Source organism: Vicia villosa, linkage group LG3, assembly GCF_029867415.1.
Source record: "Vicia villosa cultivar HV-30 ecotype Madison, WI linkage group LG3, Vvil1.0, whole genome shotgun sequence".
NCBI lineage: Eukaryota > Viridiplantae > Streptophyta > Magnoliopsida > Fabales > Fabaceae > Vicia > Vicia villosa.
The window spans coordinates 55,809,898-55,824,478 of NC_081182.1; the positions used below are offsets into that span (position 1 = coordinate 55,809,898).

Here is a 14,581-nt window from a genome sequence, read left to right on the forward strand (position 1 = left end):
GAGAAAAAGATCAAACCAACTGAAATATGGAAAAGTGTGATAAACGTATCGAAAATTATACTAGAGTCTGACTTAGAGGAAATATATCTTTGGTTTCTTCTCTAACTCTTGTTCAAAATTCTATATACAGAATTCTATATACCATAAATGACATGTACACACATGTATAATTTTTCTTTAAATTAACTTCCTCTAAATCTTCATTGCCATCGTCAAACTGTAATATCTTTAAGTAAATGTGAATTTAATTCAAATGGATGCGGTACAGATAAATTCGATGGATGGAGAAAGAAAAAGAAATAACAACAACCGAAAAAAAAAAAGAGAAAAAAAAAAAGCAGACCACAGAGGAGTGTTATTTTCAATGAGTGTGTCATCTTGATATGAAGAATAAATTTCAGTTTACATCATAATCTAAGATCTTGTCATTAGTCAATGAGTGTTAATGTGTCATAAACATATTTAACAATTAATAATAATGTAATAATGGACAAAATTAGTGATATATCATGTACAAAAAAAGACCCACCCACTCACATAAGGTCTTATTATGTAGGTAGGTACATTGATAAGTTGATATGAATAACAAAAAAAATAATAATAATAGAATTATCTTGCTGATGGAAGACATCCATTTGACAAATCAGGGCTCTCAATTTCAAGAAAACTTGTAAGCAAAGTTTTCCTTGAAGATTGTGGTTTTGAATCACCTGAGGATGATACTTTCATTTGACTTTCTGTTCCTTTCTCTATCTTTGAAGCATCTTGTATAGCCAAAATCACTTCTTGCATCCTTGGCCTAGAAGCACCATGTGGCTCTACACATTGCATGGCTATTTCAGCAACCCTCCAAATTGATTCTGTTTTCACATTTCCTATTAGCAAAGGGTCCATAATGCTTATTATATCACCTTTACGAATTAACGATCTTGCCTGCAAAAACAATATTTTAGTCATATAAGTTGTTTTCATAAGTTAGTATGGAGAGCTTATGAAAATATGCTGAAAATAACTTATGGACATGATGTAAGCTAGTTTACATAAGCTATCTCAAAACAGTTTCATAAATCATAAGTGTTTACGTCAATAGATAAGCTCAAATAAGTCAATTCAGTGAGGATGCAAATATCAACATACCCAATGAACTATATTCATTTCGGGACCATAATCTTCTGGTGATACCGGCTTCTTTCCAGATATCAGTTCCAATAGAACAACTCCAAAACTGTATACATCACTCTTTTCGGTCAATTGCTGATTTGCATAGTACCTATTAATATTGAAAGAAAAAAATGAGCTCAACGTGTTTAAGAAAAACATGTTGTTGATCATGGAAACACAACGCTAGTGTCTTTCTTACTCAGGATCCAGGTATCCGACAGTTCCTCTTGCAACACTTGATATATGAGTTAAATCTTCTTCTGCTAGTCTCGAGAGTCCAAAATCTGATACTTTTGCTCTCATATTAATGTCTAGGAGAATGTTGCTCGTCTTCACGTCTCGATGAATGATACTAGGATTGCATCCTGTGTGTAAGTATTCAAGACCTATAGGAATAGATATTTTGTTATTTAACTGTTTACTCAGAAAAATGAAATACTAAGAGTTACTTATGAACCAAGGATCAACCTTTGGCAGAATCTTCTGCAATTCGAAGCCGAATTATCCAGTCTAACTGCTTCTGACTCGAACATTCTGTCAAAGCATCAGAATTCAAATCATGATATATCTTTTTTACTACTAAGTATGTAGATGAGTACAAGGATGCGGAATTAAACCATGAATGTGATCTCTTAGAGTGCCATTGTGCATATACTCGTAAACAAGAATATGCTGATATTCTTCTTCACAATATCCAATCAGAGGAACCAAGTTTCTGTGATGAATTCTCGATAGGAGAGCTACCTGTAGTTGCAAAGTTACAATCAATAAGGTAAAATTCAAAAACAAGAATCTTTTCATTCAAGTAAGAAAACTCTACCTCGGTTACAAATTGATGGTTCCCATGGCTTGATGGATCAGTCATAGTCTTAACTGCGATCTCTTTTCCGTCTTTCATTTTTCCATAATAGACGGATCCAAAGCTTCCTTTTCCAATTTTCTTTGAAAAATTGTCTGTAGCTTCTCTCAAATCTGAGAGATTAATATAGTATGCAGTACCTTCATCCATTAAATTCCCATCTCGGCCGAAAGAGTATCCAGTTAAATGTTTATTATTACCGCGGCCCCGAATACCTAAGCACAATAAGGCTTTAACGATAGAAATTTATTATTTATATTTGTCGAGAAAAATAGTATTAGATTTGACTATTTTTTTCACTAACCTTTTTCATCACTTTTCTTTTGAGAAGCCGTTCTCCTTAGGTAATGTAATAACAACAAACTCCCTATGAACAAGACTAATAGAATCACTAGTACACCGATCGAAACTCCTATTATCAACTGAAAATGCTTTTTGTTCTTTCTGTGTAGTTCAGGATTATAATCATAGCTGGAAGAGAAAATAAATGTCTGTCAGTGTCACTTCAATCTAGATACTGATAAACTAGTCGGAAAAAATCCGAGACTGAAAGTTCATGTTCAATGAGACTTTAGCATCTGCTTCTAAATTGATCTGATATCAGAAACTATGCTTTTGCTGAGCTTACTTGAAAGTGATTTTTGAAGACATTAATCCTGCTGGTATTTCCCCGATAAATGAGTTATTCTGTATGTACCTGGCATAGATACATTCATAAACGTATGAGGGGGAAACAGCTGTTTTCAGTCGGAGATATTTGAGGCATATAACAAAAATGCTACAAGTTGTTCCGAAAGTAGAGATGAGAAATATTGATGAGTAAACGCTACGTACAATGCTTGTAAACTTGGCAAGCTACCGAGGTAAGGCGGTAGTGAACCGCTCAACTGATTGTTCTCTAGATGTCTGCATATCATTATCGGAAGACAAAAATGAAAAAGAGAACAAAAAGAAGAAGAGTGTTTTCCAAGATATTGATTCCAAACTAAAGAACTTACACAATCTTTAGATTGATAAGATTGCTCAGGTCAGGTAAATTTCCTGTTAGCGAGTTTCCATCTAACCACCTAAGAAAACAATGACGAATTACAAAAGCTAAAATAAATAAAAGTATTTTCTGTTTTGAAGGATGTTTTACTTACAATTCTTCCAAGGCTTCCATGTTGTTGAGCTCTTGTGGAATTTCACCTGTCACGTTCCTTCTTGACAAATTTCTAATGCAAGTTATTGCAATCAGTAAAAACATGTACTGCTTTAATTTCAAGAAAATATATACCATGGCAAAATGTTATGTGAACAACAGGAACGTTTGATTGCAATTTTTCATCATGCTTCTGACTTACGTTTTTCGGGGATATAATAACTACATTGCGCTAGCTCGCACTTTATAGTATTAACTTTTGAATATCAAAATTCTAATGTGTTTAAAAACAGCTGCCATAGATTGGCTCAACCAATCACTAGGCACTTAGCATGAAATGGAAGTGTCAACAAAAAAGGTATAGAGACTTTACATCTTCGTAATTCTTGGAGGTGTAGCGGTACTACAGTTCACCCACTCCCATGGAGTTGGAACACAAGGATCACCTTCGTTCTTTGGGATAATTTCATCAGACAAGGAAGCAAACGCACTTACAGAATTTGCTATAAAAACAAAAGTATGGTTAGCATTTTGTTCATTTGATACACATTCTTGATTCCTATTTCCGTAACTAATATGCTATAATTTGTATCTGTAACTATTAGAATATTATATCGAATTCTTCAATACATGCACCAAAACATCTATTTTTCCCAAATACACACTGATATTAGTAAGAACTTACAATCTTGCTTGAAGGTCTTAGAAGCAATTTCTTGATATTTGCTTATTTCCATAGCATTTAGTAGAGGCCCTCTAGTAGAATCGCGCGTCCTCTTAAATGAGAAGGAAAGAACAAACTCCAAACTCACATTCATGTAACTTGGTTCATAAAGGGTGTAGCTACCATTAGCATTCTCAGCTATGTTCACCACCGCATTGCTATAATCAGGTATATAAGGTTGCTCCAATTTGAATTTCCTAGTCTCATTCTGACCCAAATCTTCAATTTCTGCCAAGTAAGCATAAGCTCTAGCATTCGCAGGAAAGTCTTCTAAGTTGAGTCTGTAACTAAGTAATCCTTTAGTGCCAACAACTGCAGTTTGCATCACCTTAACTGGAGGGTATTCTCTTGTATCTATTCCTATGCTCCTTGTAGTGCTAATTCTCTCTGTGCCTGTTGCTACTCCAACAAGATAATTTTGTCTTTTTACAAGATCTGACTCCCATATTCTATCGTACGGATCTTCTGGATACCTGATGAACATTAGGTAGATAAATTAAGCTGATAGAACCAAATACATCACTTTTTCTCTTCAAAGTAATATATGAATTTTAGAACTCTTAATCACATGTATAGTTTTTGCAAGACAAACTTAGGAACTAAATTCATTGATCCAAAAGCACTAATATAATCCGAGATTTTTAATTGTAGTGACTGTTAGAGCAACCCTAGTTCAAAAGATAACAGATACAAAATACGCAAATAGAGAACACGCATTATTTGATCACGGAGTTCGACCAATTTTGTTTACGTCTCTGATTGCATAGTGGCCACAGCAGCGTATTTCCAATGTTCAAACTTAGTGTTACAAATTACAACTAGTGTTTAAATATTATGGTCTAATTTATACGATTACCCCTGAACCGTATTTCAAGTGTGAAGCCATGGCACCTCAGGCCACAGCCCAACACAGACGAATGAGTCATACTAAAAGCTCAACTGGTGTTTAAATACTACGGTCCTGTTTACAAGATTACTTATCCACTTATCAGAAAACTATGAGTCATTCCTATTCTCGGTCGCTCACAAGTCCCACGCATCAAGGCCCAATAGCAAGAACTACTAGGAAAGGCGCGGGGAAGAAGTAGGACCTCAGTCAAGCACGGAGCGCATGATTCGACCTCCTGTCGACTTCCCATATTTAGATGTAATCGGACGGTGATCCACGCGAAACGCTGGATCAAGCCGAAGTAGTTCTAACCACCATCCATATATAAAGCTCTACATGAGCCGAGATCTAGATATTCTACTCATTCTTACACTAAAACTACTTCTCATTCATTCGCTAACTTGGGCTTACAGTGCTAATCTCACAGGTTCACCCTGCTCCGCCACATCAGAAGCTCCCCCCACCGTACCTGACCCCTATTTCATTCCACCACGCCTGACCCCTATCTCACTCTGTCATCAACTATTTCTGCTTCCTAAACAGAACAATTCCCAACAGTTACTAATTTAAAATATGAACAATTTCATCGACTAATTCGACATCATCTTACAATTTCACAGACTAAATCAATAATTCGCTGAAAGAAAATATAAAGGAAAAACTACCATACCTAACAGCATCCTCAGTTGGAGCACCAAAATTAATTCTGGCAGCCACTTTCAAGAAAAAATCATCCTCAAAATCAGTAGCATACATAGAAAGATTCAAAGGCCTAAGCTCAAGAGTAGATATAAAAGGAGAACCAGTAGTAGCACAACAAACACAAACATCAACAGAACTAGAACCTGCCCTAAAAATCATCTCCTTAACATAAACCCTTGAATCATCATAAATAGACACAGTAGCCCATTTAGTTGCATCCAAAAAAAGCTGAAACTGAGGATATGTATCTCCATTTTCCAAACTCCCATACTGAAAACTAGCTCTCACCAAATACCTTCTTCTCTCCTCAGTCTCAAGTGTATAACAGTATTTCCTACCATCAGTTGGAAAATCTCTTCTTTTCTCATACTGAACTTTGTTCCCATTAGGGTTTTTCACTTTCACTGTCTCACCATTTTTCATGATCTCAGAATCTGAAATCCATGTAATCCCTGTGGATATGTCTGTATAGTTACTTGTTGTTCCTCCACAATCAATGCTTATAAACTCTGCAATCAAAGACAATGATTTAGAACACTATAATCATCATTATACTATATAAAAAATGCATGGCTAGGAACATTATATAATACACATACCTTGAAGTTGTGAAGTTGTGTGTGATATTAAGAAAAGAAGTGTGAAGAGAAAAAGAGAAAATAAAGACATTGAAGATGGGAAGAGAACAAAGTAGTAGTAATAATTTGGGGGAAGAAATTTTTGGTTGATTGAACAAAATTAATTGCTTGTTTGAGATGAGAATATGAACATGAAACAGCTTTCTTCCACTTAATGGCTTTTTTGCTTTAAGTCTTTAACTTTATATATTGATGGTTGTTTTGTATGGCTTTCTTTATATGATTTTTGGAATCTTCTTTTTCTTTAGGAAAATAAGACTACTTGTTTCTTTTCTTTTTTTTTAATTGTTATCATCCTAAAAAGAGCAACACACAAGCTCAATAATGAAAGAGATTAGTAACATTTTTCTTTGGTACAAGAGGAGATTAACATTTTGATATGAGCCTAATGTATTAAATCCCTAACAAGTTAAAAACAACTAAAATTAGGTATAGGAACCTCTCACTAAAGTTAAAATTGTAACGTAATTATAAGACATTTTAAACATTTCACACGAATTAAAAAATATAATATTATTTTACAGAAAAGTTAAATAATATACAATTTTACAAAAATGTCCTTTAATGATTATATTGAAAAGTGTGAAAAAAGAAAAGTAATAATGATAGAGGGTATATTTGAAAAAATTATATTAATATTGCATTGAAATGGTAAAACGACTTATAATTTAGGACCAATTTTTTCTCTAAAGCGTCTTATAATTTAGGACAGAGGGAATATGAATAAAAAACTTGGATGCACATTTCTCATTGGATGTTCTTGCCTTCCAATGGAATTGGATTTATAAAATATAAATTTAGTTTTTTCTTTTTAATTAATGTTTTAATAATCAGACTTTCATTTCATATACTAAGTTTAGATATTATGAAATGAACTAGAAAGGAATATAGGAGAATAAAGATCTCATTATGTCATTTGAATATTTTAAGACGGAATAAATAAATTATTCATTCCATCCAAATCGAGCGGTGTGCTTGGATGTGGAATGTGAGAAAATGATGCAGAATGAAATGAAATAAAATTCTATTATTTTGATTAATTAAAATTGATCCCATAGGTTTATTTCATGATATTCAAACAGAGATGAATGAGAAGAAATAGAATGAAATAGAATGAAATTCATATCAATTCATTTAGATTCACTCCATCCAAAAAAATCTTAAGTTTTTGGGAATCCTATTTATGTTAATCACAATTCAACTTTAACAAAAAAAAAAATTAATGGTCACATTTAATTATGGTTCAGATGTGACGCGTTTATTATGAAATCCTATTTAATTATAATTTAATTGTTACAAATTTGAGACAATATGTTATAATTCATATTGTATACTTTTAAAGATGACTTTGACTCCATCAAATATTGTACCGCATCATATTATCGTATTATATCGATCTCAATATAATCTTAAAAATGAATAAACTCTTGTCACGAATTCACAATGAAATATCAATGTTTAAACTCATGTCCCTATAATCAAATATCTCTATAAATATCGTTTAAATGAATTTATGAAACACAGTTTAATTTCCTTATTTTTCAAGTACTGAAGTTTAATCCCGTAAAAAATTAACGTACGCTTCCTTGCGGTTTTAAATATTAATTATATTAAACTAAAAAGAAAAACTATTATGTCTACTAGATCAAATATCTTGATTCTAATTACAATAGGTTGAAGAAAAGATTTGATATCTAATGTAAAAAGTTATGCTTAGTAGTAGTAGTAAACATAACCTTAATTATGCAAAATTGGAGGCCAAAAGCTAGGATGGAAAGTGATTTTCATGATTAGACCGGATGGGTTAGATTAATTAATGTAGTTAAATTTGTGCTTTAGTAGAGCGTATAATAAAATAATCTTATTAAAGGTGCAACTTTATATCATGTTGTAGTATTTCTTTCAGCTTTATGATGTTTGAAAAAGTATGCAGATATCGTGCGGCCCCCACAGTCTCAATTTTCAATGCAATTAATTCGGTGGTCCAATGCGCACAGATTCACTTTGTCTTCTTTATTTTCAACTTTCGCTACTTCTGTTTTTCAGGAGTTTTGCTTATCATTTTTTATTTAGAAGCCTGTGTTTTATAAACCAGTTCGATAATCCACTTGGTATGGGTTTTGTTCCGAGCCGGACTAGGCAAAGGTCCAAATCGGCCGGTTCAATTACGAAGATTCAATTCATAGCTCGATTAAGGGGGATAGAGAGACATCCTTAATATATTAAAATAGAATACACATTTAAGCAGGGTCGGCCTAATCAACTTAGAGACCCGTTCTAATTTTAAAAATAGACCCAAATTTAAAATATAAATACAATTATAATAATTAAAAAACACATATAAAAATTATATTTATGCATTAATCAATATCAATAATATATTTAATTAAAATTATTTTGAATTTTGATCTATCTTAATTTTTGTATGTATTGAGTTTTTATCATAGCATTTTTTGATTTATTGAATTTTTATCATAACATTTTATTTATTTCAATTAATATTTATGAAAAAAAAATTGGACCTTTTAAAATTTTGGGACCCCTAAAATTTGGGGCCCTGTGCTGTAGCACTTCCTGCACATGCACAGGGTCGGCCCTGCATTTAAGCGCCAAATTTTAAATAAAATCCCGCCTATACAATTTTTAAGCACATTACTTTCTTCTCTCTTTTCAACAAATATTAATATATTAATATTAATTAGTATTTAATATTAATTACTCCACCACTAATTTCTATGTACTTCAACTACTTAATCAACAAAAATCCTTTAAAAAATTATGGCATGCAATAGGTTTTTAGAATTTGTCTCGCGAGAATGCGTTGTGGAAGGTGTTGGAAGCCAAATACGGTTCTGTTCAGAGTGTTCTTTGCGAAGGTGTTGCTGGGAGTTATCGTCGTGCATCTTCGACCTGGTGGAAAAACAAAGTTAATCTGAATTATGGAAGTTCGGAACCGGTTTTAATTGGTAATCTCTTCTATCAATTGGGATGCGGTAAGTCTATTCTCTTATGGGAGTCGCTTTGGCATGGAGATAATTATTTAAAGGATGTTTTTCCAGTGTTGTATGATTTTAGTTCGATGAAGGGGAAGACGGTGCTCGAGTTTGGAGGATGGATTGATGACTTATGGGCTTGGGGTGATTGCGGAATTAACGTGGAACTGCTGCCAGTTTCCTCTCTAGACGCCTATCAGCAGCTTTGTAATCTTATTGGGTGTGTAGCTCCGGTGGCGGATAAACCGGACAGTCTGTTTTGGCAGCATGACCGTGTTCGTGGTTATAGCGCAAAGGTGGGTTATGATTGTCTGGTGGGCAGAACAGATGATGTGAGCTTTGATGAAGATTATTCCAGAGCTTTTCGCCTCTTGTGGTCCTCCGAAGTGCCGTTCAACATAAAGGGTTTTGTTTGGAAATGTTTCTTAAACAGATTACCAACCAAAGATCAGCTAGTTTGCAGAGGAATTCCGTTATCCAATCCGGATTTATCTTGTGTTTTCTGTGCAGGGGCGGAGGAATCGTTACTCCATATTCTCTTTGGCTGTCCAGTGTCGAGGCTGGTATGGAATAATATTGCGCTTTGGACTGGTTTGGATCCGGTTATGGAAGAGAATCCTTGGAAAAACTTCCTTGAGTGGGGCGTTCTTGCGAGTTCAAAGAGAGTCAAAAGAAGAAAGGAAGGGCTGATTTGGATGGCAGTGGTTATGGGGATTTGGTTGAGGAGAAACGAAATTGTTTTTAACAAAGGATCTTGTAATGTTAATGATATCACTTGGGAGATTAAATTGAAGGTTTGGAGATGGTCGTTTTTTGGCGAAATTGCTTATTCCAAGTGTAATTTCTACGACTTTTGTAAAAATCCGCTTTTTTACTTAAAGTAGATTTCAGTTGGTTAGTAATTTCTTCGTTTTTGAGCTTATCCACTCTTCTTTTGTAAGCGGGTTTGAGTACCCCTAGTACTCGTTAAATGTTATCCCTTGCTTATAAAAAAAAAAAATTGTCTCGTGCGTCGCACGGGATGAAATTACTAGTGTTGATTTAAGGGATCAAAGGGATCAATTAATTTAGGCCTTAGCCCAATAATAATAGGGTTTAAAAATAATAAGTCCGCAAATATATATCTCCAAAAGTTTGAAGATCTTAAAATTTAAAAGAGACCATGAAGTCCAAATAAAATAAAATAAAATAAAATTTGAAAAATAAAAAAAATAAAATTTTTTAATTTACTTTTTAAAAAAATAAAAAAATCTCCTAAAAATTTCAAAATAAAAAAACTTTTCAAAAAAGATTTAGAAAATTGAATTTTTATATTTTCGAAATAATTGATTTTTCATATTTCTGAAAAAAAAAATATTTTTTCGAGTTTTTCTGAAAAACTCAATTTTACGAGTTTCCCAAAAAAAATGATTTTTTGTTTTTTTTCGAAACACTCGATTTTTTCGTTTTCTCGAAAAACACAATTTTTTGGTTTTTATGAGAAACTCGATTTTACGAATTTCCAAAACAACTCAATTTTTTCCTCTTTCCGAAAAACTCAATTTTTTAGTTTTTATGAGAAACTCGATTTTACGAATTTCCAAAAAACTCAATTTTCTTTTGTTTTTCTAAAAAAAACTATATATTTTTTCCTTTTTTCAAAAACTCGATTTTTTGTATTTTCGAAAATAAAAAAAATCAAGTTTTTTGGAAAAAGGAAAAAATCGAGTATATGATCTTAGTTGTCTATTGTTAGATTTGATCGGACGATTTTCTACATCACACGTCGAATTAGATGGAGGTGATTTTAACATTTTGTCATATATAAACCCTACCACGCGTTACTTTCAAGCATATTCTAATTCTCAAACTACATCTCTTTGACTTCACCGACTTTGAGGTCAGAATGACAATCTTGCATGTCCTCCCCGACCCCCCGCTCCCCCGTACTTGAAACTCTTGTTACTGCACCCAAAGAGCTTATTCTCCCAACGCCTCATTTTTCTCGCTCCACAACGAAACAATAGTTTTGTTTGTGGGAATTATTTTTTCTAATCTCACGAACTTCCACATGGAATTCATATGATTCTAAAAATCATGTCTCCTCGACGACGATCTCGCCCGAACAGCAGTGACGATATCCAATCAGCAACTAGCAGCGCTGCCCATAGGTCAACCTCAAAACCCTTAACAAATCTCATTACTTCTATGATTGGCAAAGGGTCGTCCAGGAAAAGTGAACTAAGCAAGGGATCTACAAAAGAGGATTCTTCAATATCACTGATGATGAAAAGGAAATTGAAGAAAGGAAGGCCTATATTTGGATTCCGATATAGCAAAAATTTATATGGGATTCCTAACGTGGCACTTTCATAAGTGGTGACCTCCACCATGGATAACCGCAAAATCTCAATAATCCTTGTCAACGAAGAAAATTTGTGCGACGCCATGTACGCCAACATCTTCCAGGACTAGGGCTAGACAACGAGGACCTAGCACCATATGAAGGTAGAAATCTTCAGATGTTCGGTGATTGTGTTCCATTTCCTCAATCTGTAGAATGACAAAACGTGTTGAGCTAATCTCGAGATGAACCTATTTACGGTTGTGGGTATCTTATTTAGCTTCATTGTCTCTTTCTTCATAGTTGGGATCTCCATTTTGATAATTGTTTCGCACTTATCTGAGACTGCTTTTATGCCTCCTTTTATTAACTATTTAGAATGGTGGGCACTCTAGAGTTGATCAAGTTGAAGTTCATCTCGTCTACCTCCTTCTTCATAGGATTAAGATCAACTGGACACATTATTTTATTTCTCGCATGTTCTTAATCAAAGAGTGCAACAAAGGTACTTCATACTGCTATGTCTCTATGATTGCAAAAATTATGAACTTTTACAATATTGGGGTTGTAAACCTAGTGTACACCTGTCCAGGACCAGCACAAGAGTTTTCCTAGCGTACTTTAACCAACATGGGGTACTTCTGGGATGCTAAAAAAGAAGTCTACTTTTTGCGTACAAGAGAAACTCATAAACGCATCATGAGGATATTCCCATGGCTGATGTGAATTCTGAAGAAGACAAAGCTTGTGTGAATGCTGCAGCAAGTATGCAACAACAACAACAAAAAAAACCATGGCTAGGGAGAGTGGCCAAATGAGTCTTGGACTCAACAAGGTGGCTTTTATAAAGAACGTGTGGTAGATGATCAAACATATGATTATGGTGCACATGGAAATACCTTTGGAGCTGCATATACAAATGAGTCTAATATCCTTGCTATGCTGCAAAACATGCAGTTAAAGCAAAATGAATGCTACCAAGAAGACCAGCGTTGGATGTCTGAATTCCAGTCCGCACAGAAAGAAAGGTTTAGGGTGATACAGGAGCATATGAGTGCACATGATGCAAATTTTGATGCTTTTGCTTCGTATGCTACAACTCAATTTCCTCCATTCAAATCACAATCACTTCGCAACATGCTGCTGCTATGACAAGAATAAATAGAATGATGACTCAAGCTAATGACAATCATGAGGAATACATAGATTATCATCAAGAAATGAGAAATTCCATGGAGCGTGGGGGCAGGTCAAATTTTAGGGGTCATCGTGGTCACAAAGGTCGCTAAAAAGTGATGTTGTCGAGGGTTGTTCTTTGTGTGTCGTTGTTTTAAGTTCTTGTTCTGTCATGCATGTTACATCATGCATTTATCTTTCATACTTTGTCTTAGTTATTTTTTGCTTATGTCGTAAACAACAATATCATGTTTTGTACCTTTACACTGGCAGTTTGATTAACCTACAATTATTTAGCTATTGCATTCCATTTTGAATATTATATTTTGGGTTGTGTTCCTTTATGTTAATGTATTAAGAACAATGTCACTTCTTTGAAGCGTTTATGTTGTGGTTTTATTTATTTGGCCTATTATGACAATTAAGATCAATGCGTGTTTTATTACCATATTGTTTTGCTTTTGTCTGGTCTTATTTGTTTATTAGCTTTGCATAATGCCGCATGTATGAGAACATGTATGTTTGCGCTCTTACTTTTATAAAACGCCTCTGTGTGATATATCCGTATTTTTGTGAATTTTAATACTTCTCATTCTACGCTTTGTCTTTTTGATGTTGTCAGAGGGGGAAAAGTTAAAGGGAAGATGGATGGATGCACATATTAAGGGGAACTTTCGTGAAGACACAAAAAGCATCATCTAGAGACTTGAGTTTTACCATCATCAAAAAGGGGAAGTATGTGAACGCATTTGCCTTTTAGAAGTTTTTCATGATGTCAAAAATAGGATTGATTTAGCTTTTCTGTACATTGAACAGAATCTCCAGGGGGTTTTATAGTCCAGTGGGCCTGGGCATGCGTCCGGGCTCAGCCCCCTACTTTCTTTCTATTCCCCTAATCAAATAGATAATTTTTAGACAAAACCAGGGATAAAATTAGTAAAAACAGGGTGTGAAAACTAAAACAGATGAATAACCAATTGCACAACCCAATTAATTATTTTTGCCCAAGCTTCCTAAAACTCCTGACTCCACCACTGCGTGTCTCTGAGTATATTTGTGCATCCTTGCATTATAAGTCATTAGGAATATTAGAAATCATCTAAAACAAGTTTAGAATGGTTGTCATTTGGTATATATAATGCATGAAAAATCACATTTTGCATAAAAATTATTTGCATGTGTCAACACATACGTGTTTCGTGTCGGTATATAGCTGTTGTTTTAAAGCAAAACACTTTCTGTTTTCCAGTGTTGACTCATCCCTCTTCATGTGTCGATACATGCTGCGTAAATCACTCTATGTGTCGACACATACGTGTTTCGTGTGTACTCATGTGCTATTGTTTTTAAGAAAAAACTTCTTGTTTCTTTGTGTCGACCCAAAAACCCTATATAGATCAATCTATGCAATTGCATGAGTCGACTTGTGATATGCTGCAGGTCGACACATGCATAATTGTCTACCATCATGTGTCGACACACAACTTGCGTGTGTCGACACATACTGAAGCAAATTCCAAAAATCAGCTTTTCTATTGAGTTTCTAAGTCTTTATTTTGCCCCAAAATCTCACACCTATATATACATCATACATGCATCTTTCAAAATTGATGAAACTATAGACACATACTAAGATTGGTCGTCATCTTCAACCTCTATGCATACACACACAAAATGTATACATAATCATTCATTGTTCGGGAGTCACCTAAACTTGGTTGATAACGTTCAATTTAGGTTGGTTGTAACCTAAGATCAGGTTGAGAATCATAGAGGATTTCATCGAAAAAATTGTGAGGGTTTTTACTCCAAGATCAAGGTGTTGATTTAGGGTTTTTTGACAAGATTATGCAATTGGATTCGATCGAGTGAAGAGCTTTGAAGAACGGGTAGTTCTTGCAAAGGAGTAGTATGAGACGGTGAATCAGTTGGTAATCTCGGGATACAACAAATCGCAATTTGGATTCGACCAAGT

The 14,581-nt window shown here is 34.2% G+C and overlaps 2 protein-coding genes across 3 annotated transcripts; one reads left to right on the forward strand and one right to left on the reverse strand.

The window, feature by feature from the left end:
• Window positions 1–461: 461 nt before the first annotated feature.
• On the reverse strand, window positions 462–6,306 carry LOC131661502 (probable LRR receptor-like serine/threonine-protein kinase At1g67720). Of its 2 annotated transcripts, none has more exons than XM_058931066.1 (15): window positions 6,076–6,306; window positions 5,445–5,985; window positions 3,847–4,358; window positions 3,535–3,664; window positions 3,163–3,234; window positions 3,019–3,087; window positions 2,855–2,926; window positions 2,649–2,717; window positions 2,325–2,491; window positions 1,982–2,235; window positions 1,779–1,905; window positions 1,630–1,695; window positions 1,361–1,547; window positions 1,138–1,270; window positions 462–933 (listed from the first exon to the last, which is right to left on the reverse strand). In XM_058931066.1, the coding sequence occupies exons 1-15, from the start codon at window positions 6,143–6,145 to the stop codon at window positions 610–612; spliced, it is 2,793 nt and encodes a 930-aa protein (XP_058787049.1). In that variant the 5' UTR covers window positions 6,146–6,306; the 3' UTR covers window positions 462–609. The 2 variants fall into 2 exon arrangements, with proteins under 2 accessions (XP_058787049.1, XP_058787048.1); XM_058931065.1 differs by having other exon boundaries at window positions 1,982–2,250.
• Window positions 6,307–9,193: 2,887 nt separating this feature from the next.
• Window positions 9,194–9,991, forward strand: LOC131658095 (uncharacterized). Its single transcript, XM_058927429.1, has one exon. It carries the CDS (start codon window positions 9,194–9,196, stop codon window positions 9,989–9,991), a length of 798 nt encoding a protein of 265 aa, XP_058783412.1.
• The last annotated feature ends 4,590 nt before the right edge of the window (window positions 9,992–14,581 follow it).